This window comes from Sinohyriopsis cumingii, chromosome 3 (genome assembly GCF_028554795.1).
Source record: "Sinohyriopsis cumingii isolate HCF-2022 chromosome 3, ASM2855479v2, whole genome shotgun sequence".
NCBI classification, from domain to species: domain Eukaryota; kingdom Metazoa; phylum Mollusca; class Bivalvia; order Unionida; family Unionidae; genus Sinohyriopsis; species Sinohyriopsis cumingii.
In genome coordinates, this window is record NC_142963.1 from 85,533,561 (window position 1) to 85,546,663 (window position 13,103).

The window sequence follows — 13,103 nt, forward strand, 5'->3', positions numbered from 1 at the left end:
ATGACTACCAACTCTAAAAATTGTATGCATCAGGATCTTCCGAGGTTATGCTATTTCGCATGCAGTAGGTATCTTTTTTTTAGCCAAGAGGGTGTTTATTTAAAGTAATAATTGTGTCTTGAAGTATATGAGTGAGGTTAGAGTGGATTTTATTAAGTAATATTCTAAATATAAACGGACCATGATTCTCACACTCGAAATGGCAAAAGGACATATGAGAAGAAAGTCTGTGCATTTAGAGGATGCTAGTACAAGGGTGTTAGCCATTACATTACTCTGTATGAGGCAGCATTCAATACATTTTATTTCGAACTGGAGCATGTTTGTTTTCAAGTAAAAAGAAAAAGAAAATGACACAAGCTCAAAATCAAAATGACAGATATCAGATAATTAGAAGAAATATATTTTTTTTAGCAATAAACATGCGAACAAATAAAAGTCCATTACTATAGTAAATTATTTACATCTCAGCTACAACTGTGAATTTTAAGAGATGCTTGAAATAATATGTTAAACAAAATTAGACAGCGAAGTGCATACATCTTGGAACTATTCTTACAATATACACCAACAGAAGCCATTCTAAAGGCAGATGTTTTTCTGTTCTTTTATCAAGATGCATGCTTCTACAAAGTGAGTGGTACACTAAAACAGTTGCAAATGTAAATTCTAAACTTTCCTTTCAATACCTGGATCCTGATGTAAATATTGGGACAAAGACAAAACATAATATTAGTATTTGTAAAAAAAAAAGTATCCAGCAACAAAGCTTGGACACATTTAGAAAAGTGAATAGAGAATATCATTGCTTTGCGTAGTGGAAACAAATATATCAAAGGTACAAAAAGTGTATTTTTCTTCTGATGTTCTTAAATAGTTAAAATCTCTAACACAAATCATTGATACATGCATGGCTTGTGTGAACATACACACCAGGATACATGCATGGCTTGTGTGAACATATACTTTACTCACTTGTCTTGGCATTGGCACAAAATCAAGGATACATGTATGACTTGTGTGAGTAAATACTTCGAGTTACAGCTATATGAACTGTAAAACTTAATTAATGGCTCTTAATTTAACGGACACCTGTCTGTAATGAAATTTGTTTAAAAATGTCCCTTGACTATCATTGATAAACAGACTTGACAGCATTATACAACCACCAATAGCTATCATGCAAATATCTAGTATTTGAGCTAATCACCAAACCAGCCATTTTCATCACACTATTTATATAAGGTAGGTATGGTAGGTATTTCTAGATCAATGTCCCTATAAACATGACAGAAACCAGGATGTCTCTGAAAAAGTTGTAAATCATATTGACAATATAAACCGATCATGATGCTTTTGATTTCTCTAAGTCAATAGTGTATTTTTTTGTAAGAACTGATTTTTGGAGAAATTCACAAATATCATCTAATGGAATTGATGCTAATGTTATATAATTAAAGATGACATGGCATAACTGAGCAAATCAAGCCAGAAAAAAATGTGTAAAATAACTGGACTGACTGAATTGTTGAGAAATGTTTTAAGGAATGTTATACATTGATACTAAACATGTAAAGGCAGTATGGGAAAAGTTACATCTGCTCTTCATCATTTGGCAGTGCACGTGTACTGATCAGCAGTGTAGCTCGACGCAGAGCAGGCTGTGCATGAGAGAACTCCTGGTTGAGACGGTCCACAATTGTGCTTAAAGCCTGCATTCGGTCCACTTGTTTCTGGTACTCATTTTCAAGAGAAGCCGATGACTTACACAATCGAACATATTTACCATCACGCACCTGCTGGAAGTATTTCATCTTTTGCTGCTTGTATGACAGGTCTGTCAAATTCTGTATAGGAGGTAAAGAAATGGAAAAAACTAACATTAAAATAAAAAAATCTGTTACCATGAAATTACTGAACATGTAGCAATGAAAAAAATTCACGTAAATTTATTCTTGTTTATGTTGAGAGTTTAAAAAAAAAATTACATGCATTATCTATCAGTCATTCACAAGATATTTATATCACCAATATGAAAAGTTTATTAACATTACTCAGTTCTAGTGATTTCAAATGATTTACATCAGTTAATCAAGGCTGCATATTCAACAACTCTGTATTCAATGAACACAAAACATTGATAATAACTTCAAAACAAAATCAACCCATAAAAAATATCCAGGTAATCTTGTACTCCCTTTATTTCCAAAAATACTACAATACATAGTGTATTTACTATCAATAACTACCTACAGTGTATTAGATTCCTCTTGTCCTAATAAAACACAATCCAACTGTGCCAGAAAAGACCACAAAATAATTAAGATGATGATAAATTATTCAAAACAAATAACTGATCAGAGGATTTTAGTTTGTTAGTTTGTGCTCTTTCATGTTACTTAGTTCAAGACCATGGAGTCATGAATTATGGGAATTCTCTATGCCAGGTGAGAGTAATATTATATTTGACAATCCCGAGACTGAGGAATTATCTCATAGGGATAGGTGTAATATTATCTCCACTAGAAAGATATTGGCTCTTGAATCATCTATATGGTGAACACTTTTCATATGTATGATGCAGTACACTAACTGCATGTGATGACTGAAAGAAACCATTGACAAACCACTGCTATTAAGAAGTAATAGGATAGCAGAAAAAGGGTTAATTTTGCCCACTGTGGATTTTCCTAATGTGAGCAGCAGTTCTGAAAGAAATTAGAGCTCCTTGAGACAGCATCTAGGTGGGATGAGTTGGACTGGTGTGAATGTTAATGTGTTTGAAGATAGAGAGATATCAAGATCAAAAGAAAGCAGTAGGCCATTCCAGAAGCAGGGCCAGTCCAGTTACAGTTCTCTGGGTAGCAACAGGATAGATGAATTTCTCAATTGTTGATAAGCAATGGATTATCATGTTATCTTGTTGATTGAAAGTGAGGCTTAGAGTGTGTGCCTTGTGTGGGATGTACTAAGGTCAAATGAGTGTTGTGTGCCTTGTGTATGTACTAAGGACAAGGGAGTGTGTGCCTTGTGTATGTACTAAGGACAAGGGAGTGTGTGCCTTGTGTATGTACTAAGGACAAGGCAGTGTGTGCCTTGTGTATGTACTAAGGACAAGGCAGTGTGTGCCTTGTGTGGGATGTACTAAGAACAAGGGAGGACTATGGCAGCCAAGCAGCACAAACACAGAGAGGAGCACTCACCTTCTGTTTTATCTCCACAAGCCTGTCAATGTCACCGTCAAGGGTGTCAGAGGATGACTGTAGATGCTGAACATTGATCTGTCTTTGTTCAAGTTGTTGACTCAGCTCCTGCTGATTCTGCCGCAGCTCCTGAATCTCTGTGTCACATCCATTGGCCTCCTTTTAACAGGATTGCATGAAAAAGTTCAATTTTTATTAATTCATATAGCAATTTGTAGCCACTTGTTAATATTCTCAGCAGCTCAAATGAAGTGTGAGCTCATCTTTCATGTGAATAAAACATAAACTCTATAAAAAAAGTTTATCAAACAATCCTCCTATATGCTTCATGATGTTTCTCTTGTGGATAAGAGATCATTTTTTCTCCCACAATCTTGATAGCTTGAGTCCCATTAGTAATTTTAGTTTGTAACACCCCCACCCCCAAATCACAAAGATATTGATGACTTTTGTTACAAGGATGGAATGACTGGTTATGACAGACTGCTAAACAGATAGTAATAACAGTTCTGACTTTCTGATTTGTATACCATTTCTCTTGTCTATCACTATCTTTCTCTTTCCATTTCTATCAGTCAACACTGATATATAAAACTGATATTTTCTTTCTATGACTGATATTTTCTTTCTTTCTAGTTGTCTGAAAATTGGTCTTTGTTCTCTCTTTAACGTGTATACAATACAAGTACAAACAAACCAGTTTGCCATCTCCCAATATTTTTCTCTTTCTCATAACAGCATTTACAAGGTCTTTTGTATTCTCCATGTTATCTTTAAACGTTTCCTTATTTCACTGACTATACCTCATATACCCATATGCACACATCTCAAGGCATTTAGGAAATTACTCAAAGGCAACCATGAAAGTCCTGTTTTGTTTATTTGACACTTGCTTTATTTAACAAACTGGAAGGAAACCAGTCAAGTCAAATAAAGGAAATTAGACTGTAATGTAAAAGCCTTAAGCAGCAATAACATCAGATAAAGACAGTTTAGTGGGAGTGCAATAACATCCTTTAAATTACAGTCAGTTAACAATTAGCTATAGCTTCAAGCAACAATTTCATCAAATCCTATATCTGGTTGTGAAATATCTACATGTCGTTTATGCTTTTTTAAATATTTAGCATGATTTTGTTAGGAAAAATATCTAATATTTTTAAACTACAGTCTACCTTCAAGTACAACAAGGATTTAGACTGTAAAATGAGACCTCTGAATTACAATAACTGATATAATGCATATTTCTTCATTACAATCAAAATGCTGATTGATAATTGTTTGATCTGTAAGAAAATGGCAGCATATTTAATAGTCTATCATACACAAAAGTATTAAAGAGGAAATTTGAATTAAGTAAGGTATATTTTTGATCGTTATTCATGAAGGTTTTAATGATCTCCTTTCAATTTATTAAGTTGAAACAGCTGAACTAATACTAAATGAGATGATCAGGCATGGTAGTTCTGACAGCTGAACTTGGATTTCACAGACATTGGCAAACTGCTGCTTCGGTGTAGTTATTTTCTCATCTGGAAATAACAGCATTTAAAGGTGACAAGATCAACTGATATATAGACTTGAATAATTTTTATTCTGTTGTATCCGCATGACCAGCACATTGAATAATCAGTCAACCAAAGAAATAAAAATAGAGGTTGATCTTAACCAACCCCATCCAAAAGTTTTGACAGTTTGTTGGGAATGAAATTCTTTGTCCCTAAGATTCTGAACATTTAAAAAGATAAATCATTTTTGCTGTCAGAAAACATAGGTTAAAGACTGTACCTTATATATGTGTTAAAACTACAAAATTGTGGGTGAGGAACATCAACTGTATTTATATGAGAAGCATAAACTGTTGTATTTTATCTGTTATATTTGAAAATTATGACCCAATGCAGGTTTTGCATGATCACTTTCTCAGGTTAATACTTGCTTGCCAAACTCAAATAGGAATCCATGCAAGTCATTTCATGCCCTGAGGTCAATGAACAGCACTTCCCTGTTGTAGATTACAATCTCCATTGTTGTTATTTATTGCAAGCTTTCAGATATTCATAATACAGTGTACTTCTACCCAGAGGTAGGAAAATTGCAACTAAAACTGACAGTAATTTGTACCAATCAAAGTGTCATGACACACTCTGACAACTTGTACCAATCAAAGTGTCATGGCACACTCTGACAACTTGTCATGACAATATAAATAACACTAAAAAAAGTTCCCTCCCACTCTTAGTGGTCATATGTTGGTATGGCTTTTGGTCCAAAGAATGTGTGGCAAGTCTTTTCAAAATGTTTTTTTTGTAATAAATTTCTTTAATAAATAATACACACAGATACACTGAGGTCAAAGTAAGATGACAATTTAAGTTATTTCAATTATTGTTTTTTTTTCAAGTGTTTTAATTTAAAATTAAGTTTCTATCAAAATAGATACCTCCAAACACTAATCCACAAATACTGGTTTGTGAATTTCAAACCTTACACATGAATCTATCTAATAAAAGACAAATTAATGAGGGTTTGTCTTTCATTTTAATGACTTTTATTACAGCCATGGGAATATATAGACAGCAAATGTTCAATAAATGTTCACAAATATTAAGTTGAAAAATTATGCAACTACAATAAAAGTGTAAAACATTCACTGTGGCTATAATATAAAACTAACAAGAGACTCACATCGACCTACAATTGTTCACCATACTGGTATCTGCCTAAGCCAAACAGTTAAATGCAAGAACAGATGGCCAAGAAAAATGCATCAATACGATGCTCTCTGTTGAAATTTCTTCCAATGCTGTTGATGTAATATGCTATGAAAATATTTGTGTCAAGGTTACTCTAGTTTTCTATCTTCATTCATATTTGATGGCATATCAACAACATTTGTTCAATATTGAAAGGTCAAGATTTTTCAAGACACTTTGTGTTGAAGATTGTCAAACTCTGAACAGCATTTTGGGGAAGAAGTTTATGTTAATGTGTTTCTACTATAGTGGTGGACAAATCTGAAAACCATCCATGTTCATGTGCTCATTCTCAAATTTGGTCAGATTCTGTTAAACATATTTGTGAGAAGATGTCATTTATATGTTTCTTTAGTTTAATGTTGGTGGCAATATCTGACTGTGGATTAGATTCATTTGTATAAATGTGAAAGATTTTCATGCCAGAATGCTTTCAATTGATATTGGTCATATTCTAAACAGAAGTTATTTTTGTTTAATGTTTTTTAAATTTGTAGTAATGGTAATCATGTTTCATAGTTAAAAGCTTTAATACACTGAAGTCATTTTTGCCAGGATACTTTATATGAAATTTAGTAAAATTCTGTTCAAAAAAATTCTGTTAAGTGTATAAAAAATCCTCATGCCAGAATGTTTTGTGCTATATCTGTTTGTTCAGTGATTTTTGATAAGCTTTTAAAATAGCATATGTTGATGGATGCATGTTGTACTATGCATGTGTAATGAATCTGTAGTTTGTATTTTATGTCCTCATATTTGCTAATATAAAGTCATGCAAATACATTATTCCCTCATGAGGTGCTGTTTAGGTGTGAAGAATGAAGACTCTTATATAATCAAAGGTTGTCATGCTATGAAATCTTGCCATGCTTCAGGTACATTTAGAAATACGGTGAACACATGTTTCTATATTAAATATTTAGTTACATTGATGCCTACTTTGTTAAATATCAGGGTACACCTTTCATGATTGCATTATTAATTCTTGTATGTAAATTCAACTGCATTCTGATGCACAATGTAATTTCAGCAGCATACTCTCCAGTGTGGAGGTAATGGAATTATGTTACAAGGCATGATGCACCAAGCATTTTCATTGGTTGATTGAGTTTCCCTTAGCTACCATATTTGTATAAAGATGTCTGCAATGACTGACTAGGACTGATTTTTCCAACATTAAACACCAAAATAGCAGGTGTCACAAAATAAAGATACTAAACCTTGGCTGTGTCAATGCTATAGGTATTACTGCATTTGGAGTAAGGAACTCATGGCAATAGTATTATAACTACAATTAATCCAGTTTTGGAACAGATTCCAAATTGACATTAATCCCCATCTATGAAAGCGTCATAACTTTCAAACGTTAATTCTAATTGTGGGTAAATGTCCCAAAGCAGATACAGAACTTATATGTGTAGGAAAATAAAGACGGGAAATCATTACCCTTAAAATACACCAGTACAAGATGTCTTGTGATTTATAAATTGTGGTGTAAAATACAGTCATTGTAAACCACTGAATACTTTTCTCCAGTATTGGGTAAATGTTAGTATCCATGGATAGGTAAACAATATACACATCTCCCTCGATAACTTGTGCACAAGAGGGTCCAAAAACATAGACTGCACTATAAGCAAGGGCATGAGTTACCAAGGGACCTCCAAAACTTGAAAATAATCTACTTAGACCTTTGAGAAAACCATGGGGGGTGTAGGGAACTGGGCTGTTTAATGGCTGAATCCTTGTTTTGCAATCACAGAGATAATAATTGTTAATAACTTGCTTTCTGTAATGAAGTTGTTAATTATTCTGTATAAAAAACATTATTTTCAAAATGTCCAACATGTGAAAGATCATTCCTGTTGGTTTCAACAAATATCACGTGTACACAAAAAACGTGTATTCTGTCACTGCTTTTTGTTTCTTTGATTAGTCAGCTTCCTGAAATGGTATGTAATAGTATTCTGCCAAGTCAGGAGTATGTAATAGTATTCAGGAGTCAAAGTAGCAGGGAACTAGACTAGCTGTTGATACACCATCAAACAAGATTCCTTTTCTTCAAAAACTAGCAACATTTATTTCATCAATATTGATGTCATTATTTCATTGGAAGTAATAGTGAAACTTCTTATCATCCTTGAGGATATCTCTAAGTGTCATTTCAGGATTTCTCTGAAACTCTCTTGCCCACAATGGTCTGTATTGCTGAAACCAATTTTTTTATTTTACAAAATATTCATTTCACTTGGTTGCCTTGCTATCTTTGATCACAGTTATGAATGAGTTGGTTAATTTAAGGTAGTTTAATTTGATTACATACACAATAACATTCATAACAGTGTTCAATTGGTCAACTGAAGCAAGTTCATCCAACATACGACCGGGTCCACTATATTTTAAGTATTTAAGTGTGTAGGATTTATATGCATTTCAACTTTTCTTTTTTTTCTACCTCCTTTATTTGATTCAAAGGATATAATTAATGTGATAATACAAAGGAGGCCAGCTTTTAATTTAGTGCAACAATACAACAAATACTTCTGCAAGTCAGTTATCAAAACATGGTCAGCACTTAATTAGGTTCTCAGAGAAATGCTTTTGGACAAAGCTGTTACGGTAGATTGACACATTTTATGTTTAAATACACACTGCATTTATGATGATTATCCTTGAAAGAAACTAAAAGATAGAATTAAAACACAAGATATTAATGTACTGTATACAATGGGTGTCAGTGTCATTTTCATTGGTAGAAATTTCCTTGAATATCTTTAAGTACGGTGTACTAAGAATGTTGTTTGAAAGAAAATGTAACCAATTATACAACTTCTTATTAACAAATGATAATTTTAAAATGTTGATTACAATTTCCAGGTCCTATCTACTATTTTCGACCATAAAACGTGTGACATATCAACATTTCAGTTACCAATTTTGATCACAATTTTCTTCAAGTTCATGAAAATAGGGATACATTATTTTTGGTATTTTCTGGTTACAAAATATGGGATCCACGTCTGACCCCATGTTATAAGCTGGTTTGTGAGTTATCAGGGTGCAACTTATCAAGGGAGTGGTGTACATTAGTGGCACAATTGTCTGTATTGTGGAGGAGAGTGGTTCCAATGTTTGTTAAGTAAATATATTATATTTTATTTACCCTAGCTTAGTTTTCTTTTAGTCAAGTGCTAGGCTGAGACAAACCTTTTTTTAAAAAAACACTGACCGTAAGTTGAAAAAGAAAACATTATACATGACACATGATACACCATATCATAAACTCACTTGGTCTTTGGACATGTGACCTAAAAAAAGACATTTTAGTAAAACTTTGCAGAAATATTCCTGCTGTAGTAGATTACAAAGGATTTTAAATTGGCACAGTATTCCAAATAAGTGTATGTTTCAAATAAATTTCTAATTTAGTGGTTACATCCAAATCATATAAAAATATCTTTAACATTTTATCCCCCATAAAAAATCTATTGCTCAGAAAGATCCATCATTACATCATGGGTGGTCCACAATGAAGAATACTGTGCCAACATTTTGTTTAAACTATCGTTTCCAACCTGGATGGTTTGTTTTATCTTTTTCCTTGTTTCTGCCATCTGCCTCTCAAAAGTTCCCTTTGTCAGGACTTTCTTGTTCATCTTCTGTTGGGCATCTCCACGGGTCACGATTGTATCTCTCCTGCAATGTTACAAAGAATGTTTTGAGACTATCACAATTTTTTTAAATACCACACATACCTTAATTAATAGCAGCTCTCTCTACCCAACACCATTGATCGAAAACTTACCTATAACCTGTGGAACTTACTACCAAGCGTGACTGTTCATTACACTTTAAGTTTGAGAATAAAATCAATCTAAACATTTAGTCAGTGCTATGTTTTATTCTGTGCAACCATGTTAGGAGAGAAAATGCACTTCAAACCTGAAGACAACAGAGCCAAACTGTTCTAACTTTTAATAAGGCACATACACATGATGGGACCATAATATTTGACATTTTTGGAGTGCATATTTTACCTTATCATGATGAGTTGTACCCTTAAGAAATTGACCCAAATAATAATTTTTAAGTGCACAGTGCATGTATTACAACAACTATGGCATATGTTTAGTCTACTTGGATGCAAACTATTCCTTAGTGTTACAGACAAAAATCTAGCCAGATATAATAGACGTGACAGGAATATACATATATAGTGGTCCCTGTCTTACAAGGCCACACATTCTGCAGTGAAGAAGTGTTCTTTAAGGGGACTGACTTTTCAAGAGGGGGATCACACAGATAAATTACACACAAAATATGAAAGGCAATACAACTTTTTTATTATTTTGTTAATTCATATGTATGGTATGGAATTAATGCGATAAATGTATATTAATGTTATTTAAAATAATTATGAAAAATCATCAATCATGATGCAAACCACATTAAAACCATGTCAATAAAATCAGCATACAAACATCTGATTGTAACTTTTATTATCATTCTCTGACCATGATGAAGCTACAATTTTGAAGCTATCTCTGTCCATTCCAATTTCCTACTGCAACAGAATGTATACTGACCATGTTTACTGGAATCTTTCTGACATCAAATTTCTCTGCAATTATCACGGGACTCACTTTTTCAATTGCTTTCACCTTTCCTCATAAACTAAGAATGACTGACAACATTTTGTACTTTTTATAACAACTTATTCCTTTACTGGCAACCATACGACTTTCAAAATAAACTGTAGCTGTTATAGTAAATCCTCATGTCTCCCTGGCTATGAAAAATACAGTATGCTCAGAATTTACAAAGGAATTGAGCTTGTTATGTGATCAAATGGTTTGAGTCTGTATCCTTTCAGATATATCTCATAATCTCATAGAGAGAAGCCATAATAGCTAACAATAATATACCATTTCTACTTGATGGTGACTAGACGTCACACTGACTTGAGCAAAACAATACTATGCTTTATAGCTTTTAGCTTTTGTCATCTTGATCATTACAGTGGTAAGAATGGCCAATAATTATCAAAGTGACAAAGCTTCACTTTTGAGGAACACAGCAGCAATGATAATTAAATTACTCACCTTTTTGTGTAGATTAAAGTTAGCTGGTTTATTGTAATGTTAGAAATAAATGTCAGCATGTTGAATTTAGAAATACAAAATGTTGTGAGATTTCTATCTGTAAACCCCAATATGTGTCCATTGGTGAGGCATAAATTTGATATTTTTGACACCAGTATGCTGCTTACTGGCTGCATTAAAAGGGTGGCTGTCCTAGATTGGTACTTTTGAGCACAACCTAATCAGTGTATAGGGATTCTGACAAAAAGAAGACAGTGATGTTACTCAGGGGGTATATTCAACAGGTGTACCACTATGCATTCAGTTTTAGTACAAACAAGAATGTTGAAATTCTTTTCAAAAAGCTGCAAATAATCTATTTTATTACTTCAGTAATTGTTAATTTAAAGGTTAACATAGTTTTGTAAAAGTTGTCAAAGATTTGGAAGTTATTATCTTGCAAATTGTAGATTTCATGTTGTAGATGTTTAGTTAGTAGCAAACACAGTTCTATTGAAATTCATACTAAAGAAAAGTATAAATAACTGTCAAAATAAATTTTTTTTATTACAGTAGATGGGTAACATTCTATGACATCTGCAAGTCCTGGTAAGGATCCATTAAAAAAATATTTAAAATCTTTAACTGTAGTTTACACAGAGTGTATGCATGTATGTAGAGGGCAGTGGTCCAAATTCATGTAAATATAGGGCAGTGGTCAGAGTTCATATATGCAAAAGGGCAATTTCCAGAGTTTATATATTAGGAGGATAGTGGTAAGATTTCACATATGTAGAAGACATTGATTAAAGTTCATTGATAATTATCTATTTTTACAACAGTGCCAACCATTAGCATATATTCCTGTCACCTGGGATAGCGGTATAACATGTCTGATATCAGTGTTTATTTTAGTCTGAATTGGATGGTGACCAGTGTCTTACACTATTCCCTGTTTTAACTTGTAAGGAAGCCAACCAATATTTTCTTTATCACAGGAAAATATTTGTAATATCCGTCCACTCAGCTATAATCTCAATGTTAAGTAATTTGATTAATTATGCTACAAATCTAAGTCTGTCACTTCCAAATTATTAGTAGTTGATACTCTGTATTCCATAACTGAAGGGCATATCCTTATATATCTAGGTCACATGGGATCCCAGCCTGCACATCAACATAGCTGTTCCTGCCACTACCATACAGCATTGGTACAGGTTGTGGTTACATAAGAAGATATGTCCAGTTTAGTACATGTATGTAACTGTGTATTTTCTTGCCAAGTGTATGCTAAAACCTGATGGATAGCTCTGCAATTATAAAAACATAAACTACAGATTATCAATTTACTTGTAGGTTAGTTTTAAGCCTTTTGACAATATCATCAGATTGCTCTTTAGAATGTTTATACTCTGTGTATTTATCATACCTGGTGACTGCCTTTTCCATTTCCTGAATCATTTTCTCCTGCTGTTTCATCAGCTGAGCATAGCGGACCTGCATGCGGTGGATTTCAGCCTTCATGGCTTTAACCTCTCCTTGTCCAACCTCAGAGTCCACAGCTGCACGAGTTTCACGTGCCAACTGAGTCTTTTTCTCCCACAGCATGATCTGGCGCCTGAAATCACAGAAAAAATGAGAAGATTTTTTAAGAGGAATAAATGATGAACACTGAATGATGGTTTCTAGAATCTTGGAAATCAACACTTACTGGTTACTGTTCAATGTTTCAAACAATGTAAAGATGTGCATGTTCAGTGAATGAAAATTGGATTACTTTGCTTGAAAAGAATTTAGAAAAAAATAAATCATAAGGATTTTGACATGTTTTAAAAAAAAAAATTTGTGTCATACTTAGATAATACAAGCAATAACTGAAAGTAAATGTTTGGTTAAAGAGTTGAATCAAGTGGTAGATCACTTAACAAAAAGAAAACATTATAATTCTACAAGAACTGGTTTTAAACACAAAACCAGTAGCCTAAATGTGTTCATACAAGTTTTCCGGCATAGAAATCCCCCAATTACCTATGAACACAGTGAAGTCTTCTATTTAAAATTCT

General features: G+C 33.2%; 1 protein-coding gene across 2 annotated transcripts in view; it reads right to left on the reverse strand.

Annotated features, from left to right (window-relative positions):
• Positions 1-281: 281 nt before the first annotated feature.
• LOC149803234 (coiled-coil domain-containing protein 40-like) overlaps positions 282-13,103 on the reverse strand; it is a 71,777-nt gene continuing 58,955 nt past the window's right edge. For both annotated transcript variants that reach the window (XM_089952875.1, XM_089952874.1), the window contains exons 16-19: positions 12,470-12,658; positions 9,535-9,655; positions 3,204-3,362; positions 282-1,847 (exon numbers count right to left, since the gene is read on the reverse strand). In XM_089952875.1, coding sequence (XP_089809001.1) covers positions 1,593-1,847; positions 3,204-3,362; positions 9,535-9,655; positions 12,470-12,658 — 724 coding nt within the window. In that variant the 3' untranslated portion in view covers positions 282-1,592. The remainder of the gene's footprint in view (positions 1,848-3,203; positions 3,363-9,534; positions 9,656-12,469; positions 12,659-13,103) is intronic.